Source organism: Brassica oleracea, chromosome C5 (assembly GCF_000695525.1).
Source record: "Brassica oleracea var. oleracea cultivar TO1000 chromosome C5, BOL, whole genome shotgun sequence".
In the NCBI taxonomy this organism is placed as follows: domain Eukaryota; kingdom Viridiplantae; phylum Streptophyta; class Magnoliopsida; order Brassicales; family Brassicaceae; genus Brassica; species Brassica oleracea.
In genome coordinates, this window is record NC_027752.1 from 6710392 (window position 1) to 6735596 (window position 25205).

At 36.7% G+C, this 25205-nt stretch overlaps 3 protein-coding genes across 4 annotated transcripts; 2 read left to right on the top strand and 1 right to left on the bottom strand.

Annotated features, from left to right (window-relative positions):
* Window positions 1–6077: 6077 nt before the first annotated feature.
* On the top strand, window positions 6078–7535 carry LOC106293610. 2 transcript variants are annotated; one of them, XM_013729285.1, is made up of 5 exons: window positions 6078–6225; window positions 6382–6566; window positions 6699–6750; window positions 6891–6977; window positions 7118–7535. In XM_013729285.1, exons 1-5 carry the CDS (start codon window positions 6105–6107, stop codon window positions 7387–7389), a joined length of 717 nt encoding a protein of 238 aa, XP_013584739.1. In that variant the 5' UTR covers window positions 6078–6104; the 3' UTR covers window positions 7390–7535. The 2 variants fall into 2 exon arrangements, with proteins under 2 accessions (XP_013584739.1, XP_013584740.1); XM_013729286.1 differs by having other exon boundaries at window positions 6078–6183.
* Window positions 7536–9163: 1628 nt separating this feature from the next.
* On the top strand, window positions 9164–12043 carry LOC106295191 (probable splicing factor 3A subunit 1). The gene is made up of 3 exons (XM_013731026.1): window positions 9164–9330; window positions 9447–11545; window positions 11626–12043. The coding sequence occupies exons 2-3, from the start codon at window positions 9461–9463 to the stop codon at window positions 11881–11883; spliced, it is 2343 nt and encodes a 780-aa protein (XP_013586480.1). The 5' UTR covers window positions 9164–9330; window positions 9447–9460; the 3' UTR covers window positions 11884–12043.
* Window positions 12044–17139: 5096 nt separating this feature from the next.
* LOC106344109 (sodium/hydrogen exchanger 8) lies at window positions 17140–22528 on the bottom strand. Its single transcript, XM_013783496.1, has 19 exons — window positions 22248–22528; window positions 22111–22161; window positions 21169–21260; window positions 20987–21064; window positions 20744–20901; window positions 20568–20669; window positions 20368–20485; window positions 20233–20285; window positions 20087–20152; window positions 19948–19992; window positions 19795–19847; window positions 19369–19553; window positions 19179–19223; window positions 18997–19104; window positions 18471–18699; window positions 18085–18387; window positions 17853–17950; window positions 17621–17752; window positions 17140–17506 (listed from the first exon to the last, which is right to left on the bottom strand). Exons 1-19 carry the CDS (start codon window positions 22465–22467, stop codon window positions 17411–17413), a joined length of 2232 nt encoding a protein of 743 aa, XP_013638950.1. The 5' UTR covers window positions 22468–22528; the 3' UTR covers window positions 17140–17410.
* Between the last annotated feature and the right edge of the window lie 2677 nt (window positions 22529–25205).

Below are 25205 nucleotides of genomic sequence, written 5' to 3' on the forward strand. Positions count from 1 at the left end.
GTCTTCTTTGTTCTCCAGTGAAGATTGATTATAATATACTAAAGGCTCCTCTTTCGCAGTTTATCCAGATCCCGTTTGCTTAAGTTGGGTCTCCTATTTCCTCTCAGATTTGCACTTATTCCTTCTTAAAAGGAATCAATCTCTGCCCATTTGATGTGGAGTCGTTATATCGACTTTATGGTAGAGTCTCCTCGACAGAATGGAAGAGGTGATGTTGGAGTAATATTGGTTGAATCTAATGGAGATTTAGATGAATTGGCACCTTCTCTATATTGAAAGTGGTCCAATAAAAATCTTCTATTGGGTCATCCAAATCTTCCCTGAGTTATTATCTGAAGTTTGATGGAGATTTGTACTCAAGTGACGGTTTAGGCGAAGAATGGAGATTGAGGAGTTCATAACCGTGCTCGGCGGCGACACCTCTTCAGATCGAGTTTGCCGGCGAAGCTGCTTCAGAGAGCTTCTCTCTCCATGCGGCGCTGCGTTTTAGACACGTGTCATCTCAATTTGTGGTGTGGCTTCATGCATATCAAGATGAAGACGCGTGGCAGAGTGTTTCTTCTTAGCAGACGCGTGGAATTGGAGTGGCAAGTCTACGAACTCAAGAGGATCTGATGGGATTAAAGTGGACCGGACTGTATTGATTTATTGCTTTTGAGTATGTATTTTATAACTGAGCCTTATGAACTTCTCATGTAAAATGCCCATAGGGCTTCTCTAATAAAAAGAGAATGTTAACAAAAAAAAAAAACTATGTGGTGGGGCATGTTTATTGTTATTGACTTCGATACAAACAACCAAACAAAAACAAGGATTGTCAACCAAACTTTAATATATAAACATAATTGAAAAAATGAGAAAATAATACAACATATAAGATATAATCATGTAAAGCTAGTTTTGTCATCCTCTAATCCCTCACTTCCACCTTCCTCTTCCTCAAAAGCTCGCCTCTGCATCTCCACTGACCGGCGCATGGCGGCTCCGTTAGCGCCACCGCCGGTCTCGTTAGATTTATTTTCCTTGTATTGTGTAAATTTTCGGTTTAGATTCTCTTTGGGCTCGCATCTGGGTTAGCGGGTGGTGTTTGTTTCGAGAAGCTCGTGTTGGGTCATGGTCTCTGTGGAGGTTGGGTGGCCTGTAGTTTAGGTCAGCTTCCGGTGTAGATTGGTGGCTTATTATCGAGTTTTCTCTTCAGACCTTTCATTTTTTGGGTTGGTGATGCAATTGGTCTTGTTGTGTTTTAGCGGTGGTGTTGGGTTTGTCTGTTGTGTAAGTCATCCTTGTTGGTGTTTTGTTTTAGCATCGGTTAGTATATGGTTTGGCCAGTGTAGTTTTCGATGTCGCTTTACTTGGGTTGTCAACTGATTTAGCGGATTTAGTTTCCAGTGGTGGTGGGTTTAGTTAGTGCTTTCCTTCGGTTCTTATGCCGTGAGTGACTCCGGAGAGTTCTGTTGGGCAAGGCTTCGGTTTCGATGTTGTGTTAGTTGGACTTCTATTCAGGGGATAGTGGGCGCTGGTGAGTGTGTCACACCCGTATCCGAAGGTAGTGTTGATCGAGGTGTGGTCCTGCGGTCCTCTTGTCGGGTTATGAAGTCTTGAGATTCTTGGGTTCTTGGACGTTATCGGTTGGCGGGCGTGAGCAGCAGCGATAGGTTGTGGTGTCTTGGGTGCGAGAAGTGGAGGTTATCGGGTGGCGATCAAAGATCAGCAGCGATAATTCCCGTTCATTAGCCTCCGTCAAGTTCTAAAATTTGCTAAGTTGGTTGCTTAATTCCCAGGTGTAGATGGTAATCGTTTTACTTTGGTTAGTTTGGTCTTTCACCTCTTGTCTTGTGTTTGTAAATCACCCCTGCGTGGGTTCTAGCTGCCGCCTACATGTGGGCTTATGTGTATGTTCTAGCTGCCGCCTCTTGTGGGTTTATTCGTCTGGGGAATGTTCGATTTTCTGCCATCTCTCTTGTAACAAAACTAGTACTTTTCATTGGAATGAATCTTAATTTGGGAAAAAAAAAAGATATAACCATGTGACTGATATATGTACATAATTCTCACTTTTACGCATCACCGTGAAGAAAATTAAGTAAACTGCAATCATCAAACTTGACCAAAGAGTTACTGTAATATATAGATGGTTTTAAACCTCGGTGTGCATTTGGACCATTCAAAGGCGAATTTGAAGAAGTATGCCCTACAAATTAGGCCTAGGCACGGATCGGATATCCAAGTTTTTGAAAGTATTTGTGATCTGCTTCGTATGTCACATATATCTTATTTTTCGATTTGCTTTGCTTCAGAAAAATACGGATATTCGAAAAAACGGATATCCGGAAAATAAATAGATATTTGCGGATATTTATGAATACTTATGGATATCTTATATGTTTTGATTAATACAAATAATCTTTAAATTTTGATACAAATTTGTTTTGTAAAATACTTTTTTCATGATATATATATATATATCTATAAATTAAAAGAAGTAGTGAATTTACATATTTTGTAAATTTTTTGAACTTAGTTAACAATTATAATAACACAAAACTTAAGAAAACATTATAATTGTCATAAATGCGTTATGTTCCTTTTATATAATACTTTTATATAAATAACAGTGTGAATATAATTGATCAAATCATATATTAGAATAATAATTATATAATTTTATACATTAAAAATTTAAATATAATCAAGAGATACATGTATTTATATATTTTTGGATCAGATCGGATATCCGCTATCCGAAATCTTAATATTTGTGATTTACTTCGATTTTAACGGATATTGATTTTTAGTATTTGCTTTGATTCGAAAGTTTACGGATATCCAGAATTTTCGGATCGAATCGAAACTTATGTGCCGGCCATCTTTCTGATTTTCCAAATGGGCCCCGCCGGCATGCATACATTCGGGCCCACTGAAAATTATGTGCCGGCTATATGCATTGCAATCGATAAAAAGCATACTGGGAGACAAAAGACATATGTTTTTCTTTTGTCGCACTAATAGTCACTGTATAAATACGTGTAAAGTCATAATTATACATAATCTTTCAAACAAATAGCTAAATTATATAATCTTATAATCCAATGACCTCAAACATAAGCTTCATTAATCTTATAACGCTAAAATTGTCATAGAGTTAGTAATTAGTATGCTTGTGATGTGCTTGCTATATTCTCATCATATTAGTATAGAGATGTGCAAGATATAAATAACAATATATAGAAATAAATAAAGGTGGGCAATGATGGAGTAAACGTGATAGGTATGACATGACCCCACGATGGCGAAGAAATGAAAGTAAAAACATTAGAAAAAGTACCTAATGATAGAAGAACAGGTTGTTCCCCAAATCTGAAAGCAAAAATTATTTCGAAGAATAAATATTACATACAAAGATAAAGCTGCAAATTTGAATTTATCTTGTAACTTTTGAATTTTGATGTTTTTGTTTGGTCAACAACTGATCAGCATGCATGACCCTGATAAACCTTCTTTCTTTACTTCACCAACTTGCTACGTTCATATTTAAATGGCTTGACGTTGTATTTACTAGTTACATTTTTCTTTATATAATGTGAATCTTTCACAGCACACGACAAATAATGAAGAATTAAGTAATAACCCGTCCCTTGCAAAAAAATGTGAATATTAGTTTCGTTATTTTTTAATAAGGAGATATTAATCTGTTTAATCTGGTTATCAGTTCGGTTTTAGGTTATTTTTTGGTTTTTAATCTCCTAAAATATAACTATCATTTTAAATCGATATTTATTTGGTTTGTTCGGTTAAAATGTTTGATGTTTTGTGTTTTTTTATGTGATAATCAAAAATTACTATTATTTGTTTGTTTTCATGTTATGAATCATAGATAGTCGTAATGTCGAACCAATGTTTTCATATTATAGTTTCTAAACGGATAATAGTTAAAAAAAAAAAATTATTAAGACAAATCATTTTACTACAATTTGGTCGATAGTGAAAGAAGCATTAAAAAAATAATATTTTAACTTAAAAAAATTAGATATTTTAGTTGTGGTAAATACTTAGTTATAAGGTGTTTGTGTCAATGTGCACATATATGTGTATGTTAAAGTATATAAAGATTGTTGGTTAATATATAAAGATATTGTTAATTAATATTAAATGACATTTTTTCAAAATAATACATAAAAAATAAAATTATTTAAAAACAAAAATATTGTAAAATTTATATAAACTATAATATATAACTTATATATAATTCTTTAAATATATGTATATATATATATGCATATAACAGATCAAATTGGATATCCGTGTCTATAAATATTGATATTTGTGATTTGCTTTTTTTTTACGGATATTGAATTTAGTATTTGATTTGCTTTGTAGAGTAACGAATATCCGGATTTTTCGGTTCGAATCAAAATGAATAACGAATCGAATCAAAATTTATGAATAATTTGTCCAGCTTTATTTGTAAACAGTAAAAATGACGTAAAGAAAAACCATGCATGCGAGTTTTATATTAAAAAAATGTAAAGTACATAGTGTGAACATATTTATGTAGAGTTTGACTGAGAAGCTCTCTACATGTGACATATATCCATTTTAGTGTGAATACATTTATTACAATTTTTTTACACGTGATATGTGTCCAGTTTAGTGTGAATGCATTTATTATAATGTTTATCCTTTAATATACAAGGGATATGCAGATTTTTTCGAAAAATTATGTGGTTGAATCAAACATTAACATCAAGATTAATTAACGAAGTTTCTCGTTTCAATTATAGGGCCCTGGTTAGATTTTGATCATTTTTTGTTCTTTTACGTTTTTATTGTAGTTGAACCCAATTTAATTTTCATGTTCCTAATTTTTATGGCAGATATTAGGGTACAGATTTACTTTTTCTATATTTTCAGAGAACGAAAATTTGTATATGATACATTCGAAGCTGCCATCGGTATGAGAATGATGCATAATTTTTTATTTTAAGTAAAACGAAAGACAATTCTTCATCTAATCTAATATTGATTGAATGTATGAGCATTCCGACGCGTTCAAAGGTCTTGTATATTCACTAGCAGTCTAATTCAAACTTCAAAACCCAGCTCAAGGACAATATTCACAACTGGCGATAAGCAGCTTTCTCCTTTTGAATCCATCATAAATATTATTGATGATCTCATTCATGTAGATGTACAAACCAAACATAAAATAACATATCATTGCTTTAATAGTCTAGTACGTACGTAACAGAACCACAAATCAAGCTGTATGTCATGTATCTACCACGCTATCTATCTTCCATGAATAACATGCATGAGAAGCAATAGAACATAGAAATCATGATGATAGTATCGTCGCCTTTAGCCATTATTCAGTTCCCTATTTACCTAGCCCCACTCAAATTTTAAAACGTTAATGTCCATTTTTTTTTGTCTTATACACTGGTAAATGTCAATATATTGTGAAATCTGTACTGGAGGAATACATAGAAATGATATTTTTCTTTTAAAAAAAACTTTATGCGGTATAAGAATTAGTATACAAAAATGACAATTCACCATCTCACGGATAAACCAGTAAATTTTATCTTGTTGAAATTAATCGTGATGATGGACACACTATCCAACCACTATTGTCATGGGTCCGATTGATAATGGTTGCAGATTTAAAATTTTTACTGTAGAAAAAATTCTGTAAATTTTTATTGTGGCTTTAAATTTTATTGCTGTATAATTTTATAGAAAACACTAAAAAATTACTTTGGATATTTGGCTCTGCAAAACACTTATACAGCTGTAAGTTATTTCAAGAGCGTTTTAAAAAAAAAATTAAAACTTAATTTCTCTGAATTTAATACTGTAGAAATAAATAGAACCGTGGATATCACCCATGGCAACTACCCATCACCCCATATTCTTTACAATTTGACTGCGTTAAGAAATAAATTTTCTCCTTAATTTCTATAGTGGTTTGCCTTTTTCTCCTTTTTAGTTATTTAATTTACTTTTAAAAATTTCCTCACAACCCACAAAGATAAATACGTACATGGTATCCCCTGAATTCAACACATTCACACAAGGAACATCTCATAAAGAAAATAAAAACAATGAGTGAGCTTTTCGACTCTCTCCCCACTTGGGATCTCCATGACCTTGGATCACTCTTCAACCAAAACTTCAACTTAGGTATATTATACAACTGCCACACACTCATGTATGTATATATAGGTATGATTTATGTTAGGCATGCTGATATACATAAGTGGATGGCTTCATGCAGACAAAATAATGTATTTTTTTGTTGAAAGATGATGTATTTGAGTAATTCTATAAATTCCATATAATAATGCTCGCGAGGAATTTGGCCGCGCAATGTACTTGTAGATGCATGTTACAACATTGATGAATCGCCGGGGCATATACTCCGTTCGCCGGAGGTGGATATTATCGGTGACGTATCCACCGGCTACCTCGAAGACGCACTCATCAAATTCAGTGTGAAAAGCAAGCGGAGACGTCTTTCGTTCAACGCCGAGGACAAACCAAATAATCACTTTGACAATGATCAGGTTTGCATATTTACTCTGTTTTTTTTGTTAGTCATTAACATAATTGTTCAAAAAATTCTAACTTTCTGGTTAAATGACATTTTTAAAGTATTGTGAAACTGATTTGGTTGACTGCGTATTATAATTATGCAGAATGATTGGAGAATCTCTGAGAATTATAGCTGCACGAGTAGTCAGTTTGCAGGTGAGTTCTACTTTTTATAATTGTCACCCATATAATATATAATATATATGTGTGTATGCTTACTATTTTAGTACTGGTGTTTCATAGTCTTCATGAATAAATTTTATGTTTTTGACTTGATTTTCTTATATATTGAGCAGATGAATCTCCAAATTCATCCATCAATATTTTTTCAGAATCTTCAAATCAGCCGAAACACTCTTTCGAGCCATCTTCATCCACTTCAGGTATGTATGATTTATTTCATTCAGAATGAATTGTATATAATCTGGGATCAGATTCTTTATTCTCATTTGCGTTTAGCTGTCTACATAATATGATATTCTGTGTTAATCTTTAAATACATACTAATTTCACATGTGTACAGAGAAACATTACTGTGACAATAAGAAGAGAGTGGTGTATCCATTTGGACTGGTGAAACCAGGTGGTCGAGAAGAAGATGTAACCCTAAACGACATAAACAAGAAGATTCTCATGCCGTCGGCTCGGCCAGTTCGGCATCCGGTTGGAGCCTTTGCATGCCGTCCGTGTCTCTCTGCTCATGGACCGGGTCTTTCAGGCAAAGTCGTGGTTGCTTTCACAAAGATACAAACATCAGGGAGGGGTACAATTACTATAATAAGAACCAAGGGATGAGATATGTAATACTAGTACCTAGACAGGGCAATCTTTCTAGATAGTAAGTAGTGTGTATATGAGATGATGAGACAACGTTAATCATTGGTTGTCATGTTTAAACGTCTTCGTGTATATAATGAAAAATGGTTATGCGTTTTTCTGTTTTTTTTTTTCGTGTTCTTTTTTGCTATTGAGATTTTTTTTTTCTGTTTTTTTTGTTTATTCGACAAAGAACCAAGAATTATTTACAAACTTACTAGCCAAAAATTTGAATCAACAAAAAAGTTCTAAAATATTCGTTTTGGTGTATTATGTGTTTGCATGTTCGTGCTTTTTTTTTGTTCTTTACTCTTTTCTCCCATAGCATCCCACCTTTGTTCTTTAAGGAAATATATTTAGTAGAGAGTAGAGACTAACAAATAAATAAAGGTCCCAATAAGTAAACGATAGCGTGAAGAAGAATAAATACTACAGAAAATAAAGTAAAAGAGATGAATGTATTGAAAAGCAAGAAAAAAAAAAGTGAGAGTATTTAGGACCTTACATATATGTTCAACATAATTCCAATTTTCTAGGAGAGTAGTTGTAAGGCAACAAATCATTACTATCTTACATATATGTTCAACATACTTGATTCTTTTTGTCTACCATGTAGTAAGTGCAAAAGGGCATAGGAAAATTTTAAATTAAAATAAAAGTTACAAGAGAAGAAATTTTAAATTCGTATAAACTTGATGATTTTTAAATAGCATTTTTAATTTGAATCACTCTTTAGTTCAAACTTTATTCCAAAGTATATAATTTATTAAAATGAAACCAAATCCAGCATAATTTATGATAAGACCTAGATCGATCTGCCCTCAGTCAGATGCATACATGGCGTCATGTTTATGAAAACTGACGTTTGTCGGCATGAGTTATACTGCAAAAAATTTAAGTTGCACTGCTGTTTCCTCTGATAAACAAGTGTTTAGCATGTGTACAAAACATACATATCTTCAGGTGGAAAGTGACGTGGATTGGTTAACAAATCAACAATACTTAATGTGCTCTTTGCTAAACTAATCAAAATTAAATTGAACATTAGCTACTAATCGACTGGTCGCTACGATTATTTTTCCTCCTGCAAAGGACCAGTGTAGCTTTTGACCTTAGTGGCTTGGGTCCACTTCATAAGACCACTAGCTAAATTTAATAACGATGAGAGAAAGCTATAATATTTTGAACGATCTCTCCGCAAGTCTTTTTATTAGAAAATTACAGTGTAAATCAATAGAGCAATTTAAAGATCTTGTAAAGTTGCACTAATTTATAATGAAACAAACAAATTTCAAAATCAAACGTGTGAGATTCTAACTAGTAGTATATTTAGTATCCCGTTAAAAATAATTTATGTTTGTCCTCACACTTGAGTTTGAGTATTATTTAACTGCAATGATCATTTCAGACTGGTTAAACTTTCGATCTAATAAAGCTTAATCTTGAGTAAAAGTTTAAATCAATAGTGTACTAGAACATATTCATGGTTCTCAAGATTAATATCTCATAAATAAATAGAGGCTGCACTGTAAAGACTACATTAATTTGACACAGAGATTCACTGGACCAAATTTCAAATTAGTATCTTAGTTCAGGCTAGAACTTTTTCGTAGTTTATATAATACATGAGATTTGACGTTAAAAATTTGCATTGAAAAGAATACAATGGAGGCGAACTACTTAAAAAGGCCGTCTTTCAGCCCAAGTTTAAAAGCCCATTTAAAATCTGAATACAACTCTGTTGTTCATTAATCTGTTAGGGCTCAGTTCAATTCTACTCGGGAGGATTTCTCCATCTCCTTCCTGTTTGCTCATCGAATCGTCTTTCTAAGCGCTTCTCAAATCTCGAACTGCTTTCTCCTCCGCTTCTCCTCTACTTCACGACGGTTCTCGCGGCAGCGCTCTTCCCTAACAGCTGAGGTACGAAGTCTCTCATCTCTATCGACATCGCATCTTGGTTTTTGAGTAGTTTCGATAGTCTCTAGAGCCGAGTTCAATTAGGTCGAAACGAAGATCTGATTTGAATCCATTTACAGGAAGAAAAAAAAAGATGTTCAGTTCGTCGCAGATACTCCCACTCGAGGCTCCTCCCACCGACGGCAACCTCGGTCCGCTTCCTCCTTCGCAGCTAACGGATCAGGAAGCCGAAGAGAAAGAGCTTCAAAGCAGCTCAAACCAAGCTCCGGAGTCTGTAGCCACTCACACGAGGACCATCGGAATCATTCACCCTCCTCCGGATATCAGAAGTATTGTAGAGAAGACTGCTCAGTTCGTCTCCAAGAACGGTTTGGAGTTCGAGAAGAGGATCATCGCCAGCAATGCCAAGAACGCTAAGTTCAACTTTTTGACGAGTTCAGATCCTTATCACGCCTTTTACCAGCACAAGCTTGCTGAGTACCGTGCTCAGAATCAAGATGGAGCTCAGGGTGATGATACTGACGGTCCTGATGGTGCAAGTCTTCAGCTTGATGGTGGTGATGGTGATGGTGAAGCAGGTGAGGCACAGGCGGACCTTCAGGCTCAGTTTCGGGTTCCCCCTAAGCCTCTTGAGCCTCCTGAGCCTGAGAAGTATACAGTTAGACTTCCTGAAGGGATTACAGGGGAGGAGCTTGAGTATATTAAGCTCACTGCACAGTTTGTGGCAAGGAATGGGAAGTCTTTCTTGACTGGGTTGCAGAGTAGAGAGAGTAACAATCCTCAGTTTCATTTTATGAAGCCAACTCATAGTTTGTTCTCTTTTTTCACTGCTCTGGTTGATGCGTACTTTGATGTGCTAAAGCCTCCTGAAGACTTGAAGGAGAAGCTGAGGAAGAGCGCTACTGATTTGACTACTGTTCTTGAGCGCTGTTTGCATCGTCTTGAATGGGATCGTTCTCAGGAGCAGCAGAGGAAGAAGGAAGAGGACGAGAAAGAGCAGGAGAGAGTGCAGATGGCTATGATTGATTGGCATGACTTCGTGGTTGTTGAATCGATTGATTTTGCCGACGAGGAGGACGATGAGTTGCCACCGCCTATGACGCTCGAGGAAGTCATAAGGAGGAGCAAAGTATCATCAGCGATGGAGGAAGATGAAGTTGTGGAGCCTGGAAAGGAAGTCGAGATGGAAATGGATGAAGAAGAAGTCAGGCTTGTTGCGGAAGGAATGAGAGCAGCGAACTTGGAAGCGAATGGTGGCTCTGTAAAGATTGAAACTTTGAACGATGAGGAAGCACCTATGAGGATTGTTAAGAACTGGAAGAGGCCAGAAGATAGGATCCCGACAGAGAGAGATCCTACTAAAGTTGTTATATCTCCAATTACTGGCGAGCTGATTCCTATTAGCGAGATGTCTGAGCACATGCGGATTTCGCTTATTGATCCTAAGTTCAAAGAGCAGAAGGATCGGATGTTTGCTAAGATTCGCGAGACTACTCTTGCACAAGACGACGAGATTGCTAAGAACATAGTCGGGCTTGCTCGTCTGCGTCCTGATATTTTCGGGACAACAGAAGAAGAAGTCTCAAATGCTGTAAAAGCAGAGATTGAGAAGAAGAAAGATGAGCAGCCAAGTCAAGTAATATGGGATGGTCACACAGGAAGTATAGGTCGCACAGCAAACCAAGCCTTGGCTCAGAATGCTAATGGAGAGGAGCAATATGGAGATCCAAATAGCTTCCCTGGTCCAGCTGCTCTTCCTCCTCCTCGACCAGGCGTCCCAATAGTCAGGCCATTGCCACCACCTCCCAATCTCGCCTTGAACGTGCCTCGCCCTCCTCCGTCTGTTCAATACCCCGGTCCGCCCAGGCCATTAGGTGTTCCAATGGTGCAACCCATGCATCCACAACACCAGCTCTCGATGCCTGGGCCACCTGGACACCAGCCGATGATGATGAACCGGCCTCCACAAATGCAGCATGGCATGCCTGTGCCGCCTCCACCGGGATCACAATTTGCTCATCTTCAAGTTCCAAGACCATATGGTCAGCTTCCACCAACTATGCATGGGATGATGCAACCACCACCTATGCATGGGATGCCGCCTCCACCACCACATGAGGAGGCACCGCCGCCTCTTCCTGAGGAGCCAGAGCCAAAGAGACAAAAATTCGACGAGTCGGCTCTTGTTCCAGAAGAACAGTTCCTTGCTCAGCATCCGGTAATGTTTTCTATAAACCCTTCAATCCTTTTCTTTTGTCTGAGTTGTGTCTTACATAATTTTGTTTTAAATGTATGCAGGGTTCTGCTACGATCAGGGTCTCTGTTCCAAACGTGGACATTGGGCAAGTCATTGAGATCACAGTGCAGTCATTATCCGAAAACGTTGGAAGTTTGAAAGAGAAGATAGCTGGTGAAACACAAATTCCAGCAAACAAACAGAAGTTGAGTGGAAAAGCTGGGTTCTTAAAGGACAACATGTCGCTGGCACATTACAATGTCGGAGCAGGAGAAATCTTAACACTGTCTTTGAGAGAACGTGGTGGGAGGAAGAGATAGAGAGTTAGCTGGTGGATGCAGAGAAATGCATTTTGATTTCTTCTTTAGATGTTTTCAAAACTTGGTGGCCAAAACTATATGTACTGCTATCTTTTTTAACACATCTTTACCTTGGCCCATCGCATCTATTATCTATGGAAGTTTTAGATTGAAGAGGAAAGATTATTACAGAATTAAGTTCGTTTTGCAGCTAGTTCTGAGGTAGCGTTTTGGCAAACTCCTCTTTACCATCTGATACTTTGTTTTGCATTTGCCTTGATCATGCGTCTTCCTACTATGGTACACACGATATTATTGATATCACAATACTGGAACATATAGCATGGCTAATTACCAGCATAAACTCTCAAAACCAAACTCTTGCTTTTAACCATGGTACTATTTTTACTTGCTTCACTTCGATTGTATCAAACAACGTTACAATAGATGAGACATGTTTGAAACAATATGAAACATTAATAGAAAATAAAACAGACTTTAAGTTTCTATAATGAGATTTACGACTACACAAAAAAAATAAAGTAAACACTACAGTGGCCTATACATAACTACTACAACATTTTTGAAGTGTCCTCTGGATGACTCTGAAACCATCTTGTATCGTATGGGTCGTCGACTCTTTATCAAGAAGCAAGTTGAAAGAAGAAAACAGAGAGTTGGGTTTCATCCTTATTTGGTTGATCCTAATATATAATAAAGTTTCCCTAATGCTTGATGATTTCAAGAGAAGGTGTGACAAAAGAAGATGATCGGACGCGAGACTGTCTACTTCTCCGGGAAGAGAACCAAAGACAAGAAGAGAAAACAACTCTCAAAACTCTTCTCAGGACTTCTCCTCTCTTTGGGACTAGACTAGATTCTCTTCCAGCCATTTCTTTTTTTCTTTCTGCTCGGTTTATGTCGGTTTGATTTGGTTTAGTAGTAGTGAGGAGATATGTGGTCTGCAAGCTGGAACTGCCGACGTGACTCTAATATAGGAATTAGGAAGCGTTGTAACGATATACAGTGACCGCGTTAAAATTCTCAATACGCGTTGGCTCGTTCTTATTTTTCTTCATTTCATACAAAATTCATTTATGATTTTGGAAATATGTATATATTTTGGGATAATATATGTTGCATAAAAGTGATTAATAATAGGTTTACTTTTGAATGATCCATTTTGACTATGAAAGGATCCAAAAGCGATGCTTTACTTGTCATAGGCTGAACCATGAGCAAAAGGTGTGTCCTCTGGTAGTGAAAAGAAGAAAAGATGAAACTCTTGTAAGAAGCCAAAGGATCTCAAAGGAGATGGAAGTAAAACAAGTTGTTTTAAAAGAAAATGATCCTCTTTTTGGAGTTCTTACTGAAGATCAGGTGGGGATAAGTTCAATTACTGGAAAGCCGAAAATAATAAAAGAGGTGCTGGATGAAATGAGACAGTATATGATGTTGGCCACCGAAGAGGACAGATACGTGAGGCAAGAAAGAGTGAGAGGCTCGGTAGCTGCGGTGGAACAAGATCCTATGCTGAAGCGTACAATGTTGAGACTTGAGACACCTCCCATTATTTCTCAAGACTTTGACAGAGGGAAAGGGATAGTTTTCAGCTATGAGGAATTAAAGAAGCCTTTGGAAGGCAGAAACCAACAGGAGAAATTTATGGCTTCTGCAATCAGAGCTGATACAGCAGGACGATGGAACGCTGAAAAGATCACAATGGGTGGAAGTGATGACACTAAGTTTGATGCCATTTATATGGGTTCTCCTCCTAGTTCGACGGTGTTTAGTACTGGTTTTTCGGAACCGTGTGCTTCATCCGGGACTAAGAAGAAAACATATCAGCGTAGACGTCCTCCCAAGTCAAGAAGAAATCCTAGGCTGCTTTTGAACGCGGAAAAGGAAGAGGGAGTCCTATGGGATAAAGCAGCTGATAAGAGAGTGGAAGGGAGTAAGAAGAGAAAGGTAGAAACTGAAGTTGGGGATCTTCTAGTTTCGGAGAAGTCTAAAACCCTAAAGGTGATCCCGAGGAAGGGATCGCCCAATATTTAATGAGCATATTGAGCTGGAATTGCCAGGGCTTGGGACGTACTCAAGACCTGACAATTCAGAGACTCCGGGAAATACGTCGAACTCATTTCCCGGAGATCATGTTCTTAATGGAGACTAAGAATTGTAGAAACATTTTGGTGGATTTGCAGCAGTGGCTCGGGTATGATAGGGTATTCACAATTGATCCGAGAGGCTTGAGTGGGGGCTTGGCATTATTTTGGAAAAGCGACATCAAGCTGGATATTAAATATGCAAATAAGAATCTGATCGATATGCAGGTTCAATATGGAGAGGTTAGTTTTTTCCTCTCATGTTTATATGGTGAACCGTCTTCAGAGGGGAAGGAGATTGTTTGGGAAAGAATCAGCAGGATAGGGGTCACCAGAAGAGATAAGTGGTGCTTAATTGGAGACTTCAATGACATCCTCAACAATGATGAAAAAACGGGAGGCCCCATGAGATCTGAAGCTTCATTCAAACCTTTTGGGGATATGCTTGCGGCTTGTGGAATGGAAGAACTAGAGTCATCTGGCATCAGATTTACATGGGCGGGGCAAAGATGGCATAAGTGGATCCAATGTTGTCTAGACAGGGCTTTTGGGAATAAAGCTTGGCTGAGATTTTTTCCTGGGTCGAATCAGAGGTTCCTGGACAAACGAGGCTCTGATCACAGACCTGTGCTACTGAAACTTCAAGCTTATCAAGAAAGAAGAGTGGGTCAGTTCAGATTTGACAAAAAATTCTTGTTTCAACCGGGAGTGAAACATAAGATCATAGAGGCGTGGAGAGGTGCAGCGGAAGGGTCCGAAAATAGAAATGTGGCGAAAAGACTTCGAGACTGTCGTGGTGCTTTGAGTGAATGGAAGAAACAGAGGGTCTTCAATGCCAAAGATAAAATTCATATTTTGGAGAGGAGGCTAGAATGGTTTCAATCAAGAAACTACCCGTGTTGGCATGCGATCAGGGTGATAAAGAAAGAGCTATGTAGAGCGTATAAAGAAGAGGAACTCTACTGGCAGCAGAGAAGCATGGAAAAATGGCTTAAATATGGTGACCGAAACTCCAACTTCTTTCATGAATCGGTTAAGGCAAACAGAGCGAAGAAAAGACTGGTTAGAATCAAGAATGGGAATGGAGTAGAGCAATGGTCAGAAGCAGCAAAAGCTCAAGTGGCGGTCGACTACTTTAATGAGCTTTTCAGATCTTCTAATCCCCCAAGCTACCAGCCTTTGCTACAGGATATGAGACCAAGAGTTTCAGATGAAATGAACCGGCAAATGACCGTCGAAGTTTCTGATGAGGAAATCAAATGTGCTGTCTTCAGTATAAAAGGCGCAAGTGCTCCAGGGCCGGATGGAATGTCGGGTTTCTTCTTCCAGCAATATTGGGATGAGATAGGGCCAAGAGTATCAGCTGAAGTAAAGAAGTTCTTTGTAACAGGGAGAATGCCGGCGGATTGGAACTTCACATATATCTGTCTCATACCTAAAGTCCAGGAGCCCGAGACTATGGCTGATATGCGACCGATAAGTTTATGCTCCGTCCTGTATAAAATCATCGCAAAGGTATTGGTATATCGCCTACAGCCCATCCTCCCTGAGCTGATATCCGTCAATCAATCTGCCTTCGTGGCGGAGAGGCTGATTACAGATAACATTGCAATTGCCCATGAAGCGGTTCATGCTATACGGACTAATCCGAGCATCATGACTGAGACAATGGTGGTGAAAACGGACATGTCAAAGGCATACGACAAGGTGGAATGGAGCTATCTTAGGAGCTTGATGGAGGCTATTGGTTTCGACGCCAGATGGGTTAAGCTGATTATGGCATGCGTCACTTCTGTTTCCTTTGCAGTACTGGTGAATGATCAACCTTTTGGGATGGTCAAACCGCAACGTGGTCTACGACAAGGTGATCCCCTCTCGCCGTTTCTATTTGTGTTGTGTACGGAAGGGCTTACACACCTATTGAATAGAGCAGAAAGATTAAGCTTGCTAAACGGCTTGAAGTTTGTTGAGGAGGGGCCCTCAGTTCACCATTTGCTATTTGCCGACGACAGTTTGTTTATGTGCAAAGCGTCTGAAAATCAAGCTAGGACTCTGAACCAAGTGCTCGAGGTGTATGGCTGTGCAACAGGACAGACGATCAACTTGCAGAAATCAGCCGTATCCTTTGGATCTAAGGTTGATCCCGCTGTTAAACTTGCGATTCAGAGGGTGCTGGGTATCTCGAATGAAGGAGGTTCAAGCAAATATTTGGGGCTGCCGGAATGCTTTAGCGGCTCTAAGGTAGACCTGCTAGGCTATTTAAAAGGAAAGGTGAATGGTAGACTGAATGCTTGGTACCTAAGGAACCTATCACAGGCCGGCAAAGAAATATTATTAAAGACGTCAGCATCGGCCCTGCCTGTTTTTGCGATGTCAGTCTTTAAACTCCCGAAAACAATCTGTGCCAATATGTCCAGTGCCATGGCAAACTTCTGGTGGGGATCTGATGCGCATATTAGGAAAATCCATTGGATAGCTTGGGAGAAGCTTTGCTTGCCAAAGGAGAGTGGTGGAATGGGATTTAGAGACTTGGAAGCCTTTAATCAGGCGTTGCTGGCTAAACAGGCCTGGAAAGTTCTTACTTTCCCCCACTGCTTGTTGGCCCGATTCCTCAAGAGCAGATACTTTCCAAGTTCTAACTTTTTGGACGCCAAACTGGGTGACAAGCCATCCTTTGCTTGGAGAAGTTTGTTATCTGGGAGGGAACTGATACTTAAAGGTCTGCAGAAACGAGTTGGCGATGGAAACTCTATACACGTTTGGACGGACAAATGGGTAGAAGATGAAGCGGATGGGTACGGCATGAGAGCTCCCTGGATAAAAAACTGTACATTCAATGTGAATTTGAGGGTAAGGGAGCTGATAGATTTCCAAAATAGAAGATGGAATATTCAGGCATTGGAAGAGGTTTTTGTGCCTTCAGACATCCAAATTCTTTTGAATAACCAACCGGTGACGTCTAAAGAAGATTTCTGGGTGTGGAAGTTTAACAAATCAGGTGCTTACTCGGTTAAATCGGGTTATTGGCTAGCGGCTGAAGTGGTCCTAGACTCTCTTCTTTCTGTGGTACCAAGTTAACGCGTTTTTAGTTTTGTTATTGATATTGATATTAATTTCCTTGAGTCCCAATTAAACCATAATAGCTTAAATTTATTTACTTACTTTTTGCCTCTCAAATTTATTCAATAACTATTTTACAATTTCCCCTTGAAAATGTATTTTCTCTACAAGTAAAACTATATGCATGAACTCGGATCCTGAAACTGCCAAAAAAAAAGAAGTAAAAAGTAAAGAACGAGTTCCTGACCCCCTCATGAAACTGAGTCTCCTCGAGTTGATTCTGACAAGAAGAGTCTGAATTGAAATCTTGAAACCAACAGGATAGGTTCATGAGTCTGTCTCGTCCATGTCCAAAAGCTCCTTGAAGCTGGAGCTAACATTGCTCAGAGAGGTCTCAATAAGGGATTGGTGGTGATCAAATCGTTTGCATTTGGAAGTGTTAGTAAAGGAGGATTTCTCAGGAGCTTCTTCAAGTCAGACTGAAGAATTAAGAGACAAAAATATAAAGAACAGCGAGGACAAAATTTTGACCAAAAAAAAAAAAAAAAAACAGTGAGGACAAAAGAATCTAAACAATAGTGTGGGTACCGTACCTGGACAGCGTCATGAAGATGAGAAACCTCTTTTCCTTGTAACAGTCCAACCTTCTCAAGGTTTTTGATATACCCATTTAGATGATTCAGCACGTAATGTGTTACTTGTCTTGTTTTCAAAGCATTCAAAACCTGGACGCTCACAAGTTAGATGTAATATAAGCATATATATGTATAAACTAATACCTGGCGTATTTCATGGGTTTCAAGAAAAATAAATATGGTTTCAAACCTGAGGAAATGAATCACGGACATCTTCCAAGAACTGTTTTGCTTCTTCTCCTTCCACCTCACTTTCATTGATTACAAAAGAAGCAATGTCACTGTTACCTGCGCCAAGGAAACAAATATGGCTGAGAAAATGACGAAGCAAACGGTAATGTTTTAGTCTTTGTTTCTGAATTGTTACGCAGAGTCTCAACGAATACTAACATAGAGATATAACAAAACAGGGTGATGCATACCTAGAAAGCCATGCAATTGCTGTCGCGCAATCCTATGGGCACGGAGAAATGCAGAGGAAATGTAGCAAGCAGATTCGAGTCTTTCAACGATTAAATAACTGACCAACTTGCGGGGGATGATTCTTGATTGAAGAAACTTGTAATACTTTGGGAAACGAACACACGGTTTCAAACCTCTCCAGTCGCATAAAGACTCTGTAGAAACAAGGTCGAGTGCCTCATCTACTGATTGCATCAAAACGTTGGCAGTACCTTGTGTGATTCTCCCATCATCAAGCATCTCCCAGTAAGCTGCCTGGACACCTGATACATGTGCAAGAGTCTCAAATCGATAGCTAGCTAAATAGTTTGACAACAAGAAGATTCATGTAGGCATTGTGAAATACCATTTAAGAAGCGTATACGTATGTCCATTATATTCCTTGGGTCAACATTGCCAGCCTCACACCCATCATGAGGATTAACTTGTTCCCCTTGTAATTTTTTCAAACTTGGAATATGTCCTAAAACTGTATGCCAATCAGCAGATCCAAGCTCCTCGTCATCTCCTAGATTTTCAAAAGCTTTGAAGGCGGTGTTCATCATTTCAAACTTTGTATACTCCAGTATTCTTTTCTGCCAACAGGGAAAACACAAAGAGGGGAAACACACAATCATTATATTCCGGTAGCAGTAGTTTCAAAACACTACATTTTAACGAATCAGAAACATTCCGAATCAGGTTGAATCCAAACACACACAAAACGTACGACAATATACACACACTGATGGAAAGATGCAGCCACTTGTGTATGTATAAGCACAAACACAAATGATCAAAAGTTCAATCAACTACCAGAGTGAGATCGCAAACATTAGCATCTAAATTTTGAAAAGTAGCATTACAAGAGAACATATGATTAAAATCCATACCTTGGTGCCCGTTAAAGTGTTCATGCGAAGAAGGTGCAATAGGAATTGGGTAGTGGATCCATTAACAACCAAAGTTAGGAACACAATCCCACCAGTAAAGAACAGAAACTGCAAAACAGCTGCAACCTCAAGATAACCAAAATAAAAAAATCCCAAAAGACAAAATAAAATTTAAACCTCACCCTTGTTCCCGTCTCCGAACTAATATACGAATTGCCACTTGATTGCTGAAATTTATGACAGAGAGCCATAGTGTGTCAAAGCGAAGGAACTGATGGCATGAGTATAAAGGTACAGTAAAAAGAGACAACTAGATATATAAGTTCATATAGCTCTTGCATGAACAAAATGATCATTTATAACAGAACTCACTTTTACAGCTAGAGCGAGTGATAGGGACACAGCACCCCTTAATCCAGACCACGTGAGTATGATGGATTCCTTCCAATCTAAGCCGTAGCCAAAACGACGTAGCAATGGGTACAGAACTCCAACCATAACACAGCGGGATAGTTGGACATACAAGTATAAGAGGAAAAGAAAGCCCCACGAGGCTCCTGGTAAGAAAAGGCTGATGAGTCATGAGTGTTTCCTTGGAACAAATATTATGTAAAAAAAAAGAGGAATTTAATGCAGGGATAATATCAGGAACAAGTGGTGCATTTAGGAAAAAATAACGTTATTTACGTTCAGTGACAATTAGAGATATACATCATCAAACTCTAGGTGAAAACCTTTGTTTGTATCTCGTGAAAACAGAACAAAAACTAAATCCGGAACATCAAATGTGAAAGGCACCTTCGCAAGTTATTTTCCGACTGCTAAAGTCGCCTACAGCAATAATAACACCACTGCAATTCACAAGAGAAACAAATCCAATGTAATTGTATCAACCAGCTAAACATTGACAGCAGTATAGCAAGAGTTCATAACGATTCCAGATACATTTACCTGAGTATAAAAACTAATGTGTTTGCAATATAAGCGACCATTTCCCTACAAAATCAAGAAGACAGTCATATACTTACATATAAACTTAATATAATTTCCTTACTAATGATAAACTAAAGAACACTGAGTTGTAAAATACCAGAAGTGATGCAAACTCTGGTAGCTGTCACCCTTAAATGCTGTCTTTGCAAATGCAGCGAAAAACCTATTACAATTATTTATTACAAAAGTTACTTTCTAATACAAAAAAAAAAATGAAAGAAGGGATAATTCACCACGACTTACATCCCCAAAGTTATCACAGTCAAAATTCCAGAAACTCCAGCCCACTCTTGAGCCTGCACATGGTAGAAAATTCTCAGGATTTCTAGAGATATAGGATTATCTCATTGAGATTAACGTGTGGAGAAGAGACCATACAGTGTAATACGCGAAATAGCTAACTGAAAGCGTTACAGTGATCTGAACCACTATGTCATTAAACACGAATCTAAGCCAAAAAACTGATGCAATGCCAAACGCTACACCAATGCCTACACTAAAACAAAAAGAACCAAACAACATAATCTGAGAAAATAGCAATGACATACAAAGCTAATAAAGGGAAAAAGAATTCATACGCTCCAAACGAGTTTTGAGCAAGAAATTTGATTATGAAACCCCAATCAGAGGTACTCCCCATCACCATCTTCAAGAATAACTGGAAGATCACAACTGATACCCAGAATTTATAAAAAAAAAATTAGCATAAAAGACATACAGTCACCTTTAGATTGGGCACGTTTGAGATGATTACCCGTCATTCATCAAGGACTCCCCTTCAATTATAGTGGTCATCTTCTTACTAGCACCAAGCTCCTTCAGCAAAGCAACAACAGCCACAGGGTCGGTAGCACCTAAAAGTGCTCCAAGCAACAATGAAGTTTTCCAATCCCAGTTATATGGAAAAGTGAGCTGCAGGTAACACAACACAATTACAACGTAATGGACTAGATAGTCATAGTTCACGGTCTCCATATAAAACGCATATATACATTACCTTCAAAAGAGTACCAATCCAAAACGTGGAAATCAAAACACCAGGGCCAGCAAGCAGAACCATTTGTCCAAGACATCTCTGCAAATTGATATAGACAATCATCAATCAAATAGCAAGAACCAAAAACACCAAAAAAAAGTAGCTCAAAACCACAGACTTTACATATAAGATAGATAAAAAACCTTGATCTGGTGTACATCCATGGAGAATGAGCTCTCAAAAAGAAGAGCAGGGAGAAAAACAGCCAAAAGTAGGTCAGGGTTAATATCATTCCCTGTATAAAAGAATTGGTCCGTGTATTTTAATGGATTTGGAAATCTAAACTAAATCTAATGTTATTGATTATATGATTTTAACATACTTATTGAAATCAAGTGTTATTGGTTTTATGATTTATAAATTCTAATATAAATCAAGTGTAATTCAATCATACGAATTTATTAATAGTTTTGATTTTATAATGGATTTGAATGAATTTGTATAGATTTCTTTGTTAAAAATACAAAGACTCCTGAGGTGTATTCAACTGAGAGTTTTAAGTGATTTGTATTAAAATGACAAATCCAATGTTATTCAAACATAAATTTTAAAAACTCATTTAAAATCCACTGTTATTGAACTTAACATTCCATAGAGTACTATAAAATCCACTGTTATTGAAAATATTTTAACTCGTGGAGTTTAAAAGTTTTCAGGTGATTTTAGGGTGTTTGGGTGGAGTTTCTTAGTTAAAAAAAAATAAAACCCAAATCCCATGGTTTTAGGTTAGATTGAGTAGTTTAACAAAAATTACCTAAATCTCTACAACTTATTGAAATTATCTAAAACTCCACTAAAAATCAAATCACTTCAAATGTTATATTATATTGAATACACCCCTTTCAGATCCAGAGAAAATTTCCGGATTTGTAAATACTAATTTGAGAAAATTTGAAAATCTGTATATTTTACATGGATTTGTAAATATTATATGAATTTCTAAATCAATCAAAATATATAAACCAATAACACCTACTGATAAATTATAATAATTTTAATAGTAAAAATTATTTTAAAATGTTTATGGCCAGCCATGTTCAAAGCTTTGTAATGTAACAGTGTAGAGAAAGAACACGTCAGCTTACAGATACGAATACCATGGCCGATCTTCCCAAGGTTGTGATTAGTCCCGTACTCTGCAGAATCAAATATATATACTGAGATATTACTAGTGTTGGAAACAAACAAACAAAGAAGCAGCAAACGTTGAATTAATGAAAACCTAGAGATCCGAGAACGATGCCGATGACGAGGAGAACGACGCTGTACGGAACTCTGGTGCCGTTAAACAATTGTCTGCAGGCTGTGCCGAGAACCAGCGAAACTCCCGCGAAGATAACAGCATCTACAGGTCTCGAATCGCTCTCGGCGGAATACGACAACGACAAACTTGTTTTCTCTGGTGACATGTACGGTAACGCCGCGTTGGTTATACTCGTCATCTCCGTTAACCGGAAGCAGAGGATGATTTTAATTTGTCTGGCCGTGAAAATTAATGGGGGACTCGAGATTTTAAACGGTTGTGACTGAGGACTGAAGCGGTTTGTGTTTATCTTTGGTACGAAAATTAAAAACAACCTAACCGAAACTAATTTATTGGACCGAATGTAATCGAGATCGAACCGAATTTTGTTTGTTTTAGGAGTATACCGGTTTTTGTAAGGTTTCGTAGGTTTATAAATTACGACTAGTCTGAGGAAAATTGGCTCACATCCTCAATAGTTTTATAGGTTTTAGTTTTCTATGAAATCATATAACCAATTCAAATTAAATTGGAAAAATGCACTTTTGATTTGGCTTTTTATATATGAGACAACTAGGGCCGGACCCGCCCGTAGCAAATGAAAATATTTGTTTAAAATTTTCATGAAATTTTTGTTTTATTTTTAATTTTCACTATTTTTACTACATATTTGACTATTTCTTTTTATTTTAGAAATTATATATTTGTTACTATATGAAAACAAATATTTATATTTCACTGTATTCAAAATATTTATTTGTTTTGAATTTAATAGATTTTAATATAATTCTTCTTAAATTTTATAATTTAAACAATCAGAAGAAAATCTAATTTTTTTAAATAAGCAAGCAGCATAAAATAAGATATTAATTGTTTCTGTTTAATATTTATAAAAAATATGTTAGGTTATAATTTATGAATTATTATATTTGAGTAAAAAATATGTTTATGTTTTTTTTTTATGTTTCTTCAAACTCACATCAACAAAAATTTGAAAAAATGAATTCCGTAATTGTTTTTTTTTTTACCACCAAAATCTAGGCTAAACTAATAAAAAAATAGAAAACCATAACTATTTGATGTATTGTAGGCTACGAAGACAATTTATGAAACATTGATGTATTGTTAATATATATAGTTCAAATGTAAAAAATGTGAATTTTATTATAAATTTTAAAATTTACGCTGATGTGTCATGTGTAATTAAGAAATGGATGTCTAATCCAATAAAACAAAATTCCCAAGAAAATTATTTACGTGATTAAATAGAGTAGTTGATTTTATTTTGTAGTGATCATATATCTTCTCAAATTAAAACTCGATAATTAACGGTGGTGAAATATTCAACACACATGATAAATATCCACAAACAAATATAGTTGGTCCTTGAAAAATAGAAAATGAATACTCCAAAATATCATAAAATAATACTTACAAATTACCGACATATTTTCTCAGAATTTGCATTAACTCCTTTTAGTAGGTATAATATATGTTTTCAGTATTAGGAAAATATATACATACTAAATTATCCATCATCTAAAAAGAAGTTTTGTAATGTAAAACCTCCTAAAAGCTGTTGTGTCCACAAATTCGAACCCATTAACAGAGAAGGTTGGTGTTCCATAAACCCCTCTTATAATGTAAAAGTTTTAAATTGTAATAATTTTTTTTTTAAATTGATGTACTGAAAGGGCAATGGTAAAAACCTACCAAGAAAGCTACTAACTCTTGACAATTTTTTCGATTCTGAAGTCCTTTTGCGGACCTCGCAGCATTTCTAAGAGACGTCACGAGGTGAACTCTCTCTAGCTCTCTCCCCTCTCTTTTTCTGAAAAAACACTTATGTCAGCTCCTCTCCTCCTAGTGTTTTGGGACACTTCATCAATTAGCTTCAGAAGCTTAGGCTTCACTGACTTTTCTCAAGTTCCTTCGAACAAAAAGAGAAAATGTTTGGTCAAGTGACCCATATAGATATTGCCAAAAGAGAGTAACATGCGAACATATTTTGAAATCCCTACGAACTACCTGCAAATCTATCCAGATAAACACATGTGTGCCAATAGAAAAGTATGATGAGACTCTTCTCTCTTATTCCATAAGCTTAAATCATAATAATCACATACCACAAAATTTTATAACAATTGTGAATCAAAGATTATGCGAGCATAAATCAAATCTGCATCTACGCGAAGCTCAAAACTGAAAATAATACAAACTCCTATGAGAAGCCATTTTCTGTGCCCCCATAAGCTTGTTCTGTATGAGATGATCATCCCTTCTTCACAGACGTTGGACACCATTGTTAGGTCGAATACTTAATTAATTTTTTATTTGAATATATATATGTTAGAATTATGTATTATAATAAGTTAGTATACAAATTTTAAACTATTACTTTTATTTTTTCTGCCTAATAAATTTGAAAATGTTAGAACTTATAGTTTGTTGAGGGTTCTATAATATAAGACTATAGAGATGATGGTATAAGTAAGAAATTAATGGTCAGACATGAAAATTTCTCTAGCTAGATTGTTACTATAAAAATTGGTTAACATGATTTTAGTTTAACTGATAATTTAAGTGTTACTATTTATAATAAAGAATAAGGCAAGTCAAAATGACCAAAACAACTGAAAACTTTTGTCCACCAAACCAATTTATGGAAAGCCATAACAAATGAAAGGTTAGACGAAAATCAAACTAAATGACAAATTCTAAAGCAAACTACTATCCAAAAGGCCAAAACTTTATATTTAAATCTTACAAATCAGGCCATGAAACGCAAACCAATTTTTTTTAACTCTTGAGAAAATGGAAAGTGTCAAAAACACCATAAAGATTTAAAAGGAACCTCAACAACAATTGAAACTACACTAAAACTAAAAACCGAAATAGAAACGCTAAGAGCCTAAAACTCCAGCTTCTCTCCAAAAA

Coding starts and splice junctions, on each gene's coding strand:
- LOC106293610 (XM_013729285.1), top strand. CDS start 6,105: ATGAGTGAGCTTTTCGACTCTCTCCCCACTTGGGATCTCCATGACCTT. Junction 6,751..6,890: donor CACGAGTAGTCAGTTTGCAG/GTGAGTTCTACT, acceptor TATATTGAGCAG/ATGAATCTCCAAATTCATCC. Junction 6,978..7,117: donor GCCATCTTCATCCACTTCAG/GTATGTATGATT, acceptor ACATGTGTACAG/AGAAACATTACTGTGACAAT.
- LOC106295191 (XM_013731026.1), top strand. CDS start 9,461: ATGTTCAGTTCGTCGCAGATACTCCCACTCGAGGCTCCTCCCACCGAC. Junction 11,546..11,625: donor AGTTCCTTGCTCAGCATCCG/GTAATGTTTTCT, acceptor AAATGTATGCAG/GGTTCTGCTACGATCAGGGT.
- LOC106344109 (XM_013783496.1), bottom strand. CDS start 22,467: ATGACGAGTATAACCAACGCGGCGTTACCGTACATGTCACCAGAGAAA. Junction 20,670..20,743: donor GAGTCCTTGATGAATGACGG/GTAATCATCTCA, acceptor TTATAAATTCTG/GGTATCAGTTGTGATCTTCC. Junction 19,105..19,178: donor GTTCGGAGACGGGAACAAGG/GTGAGGTTTAAA, acceptor GCTGTTTTGCAG/TTTCTGTTCTTTACTGGTGG.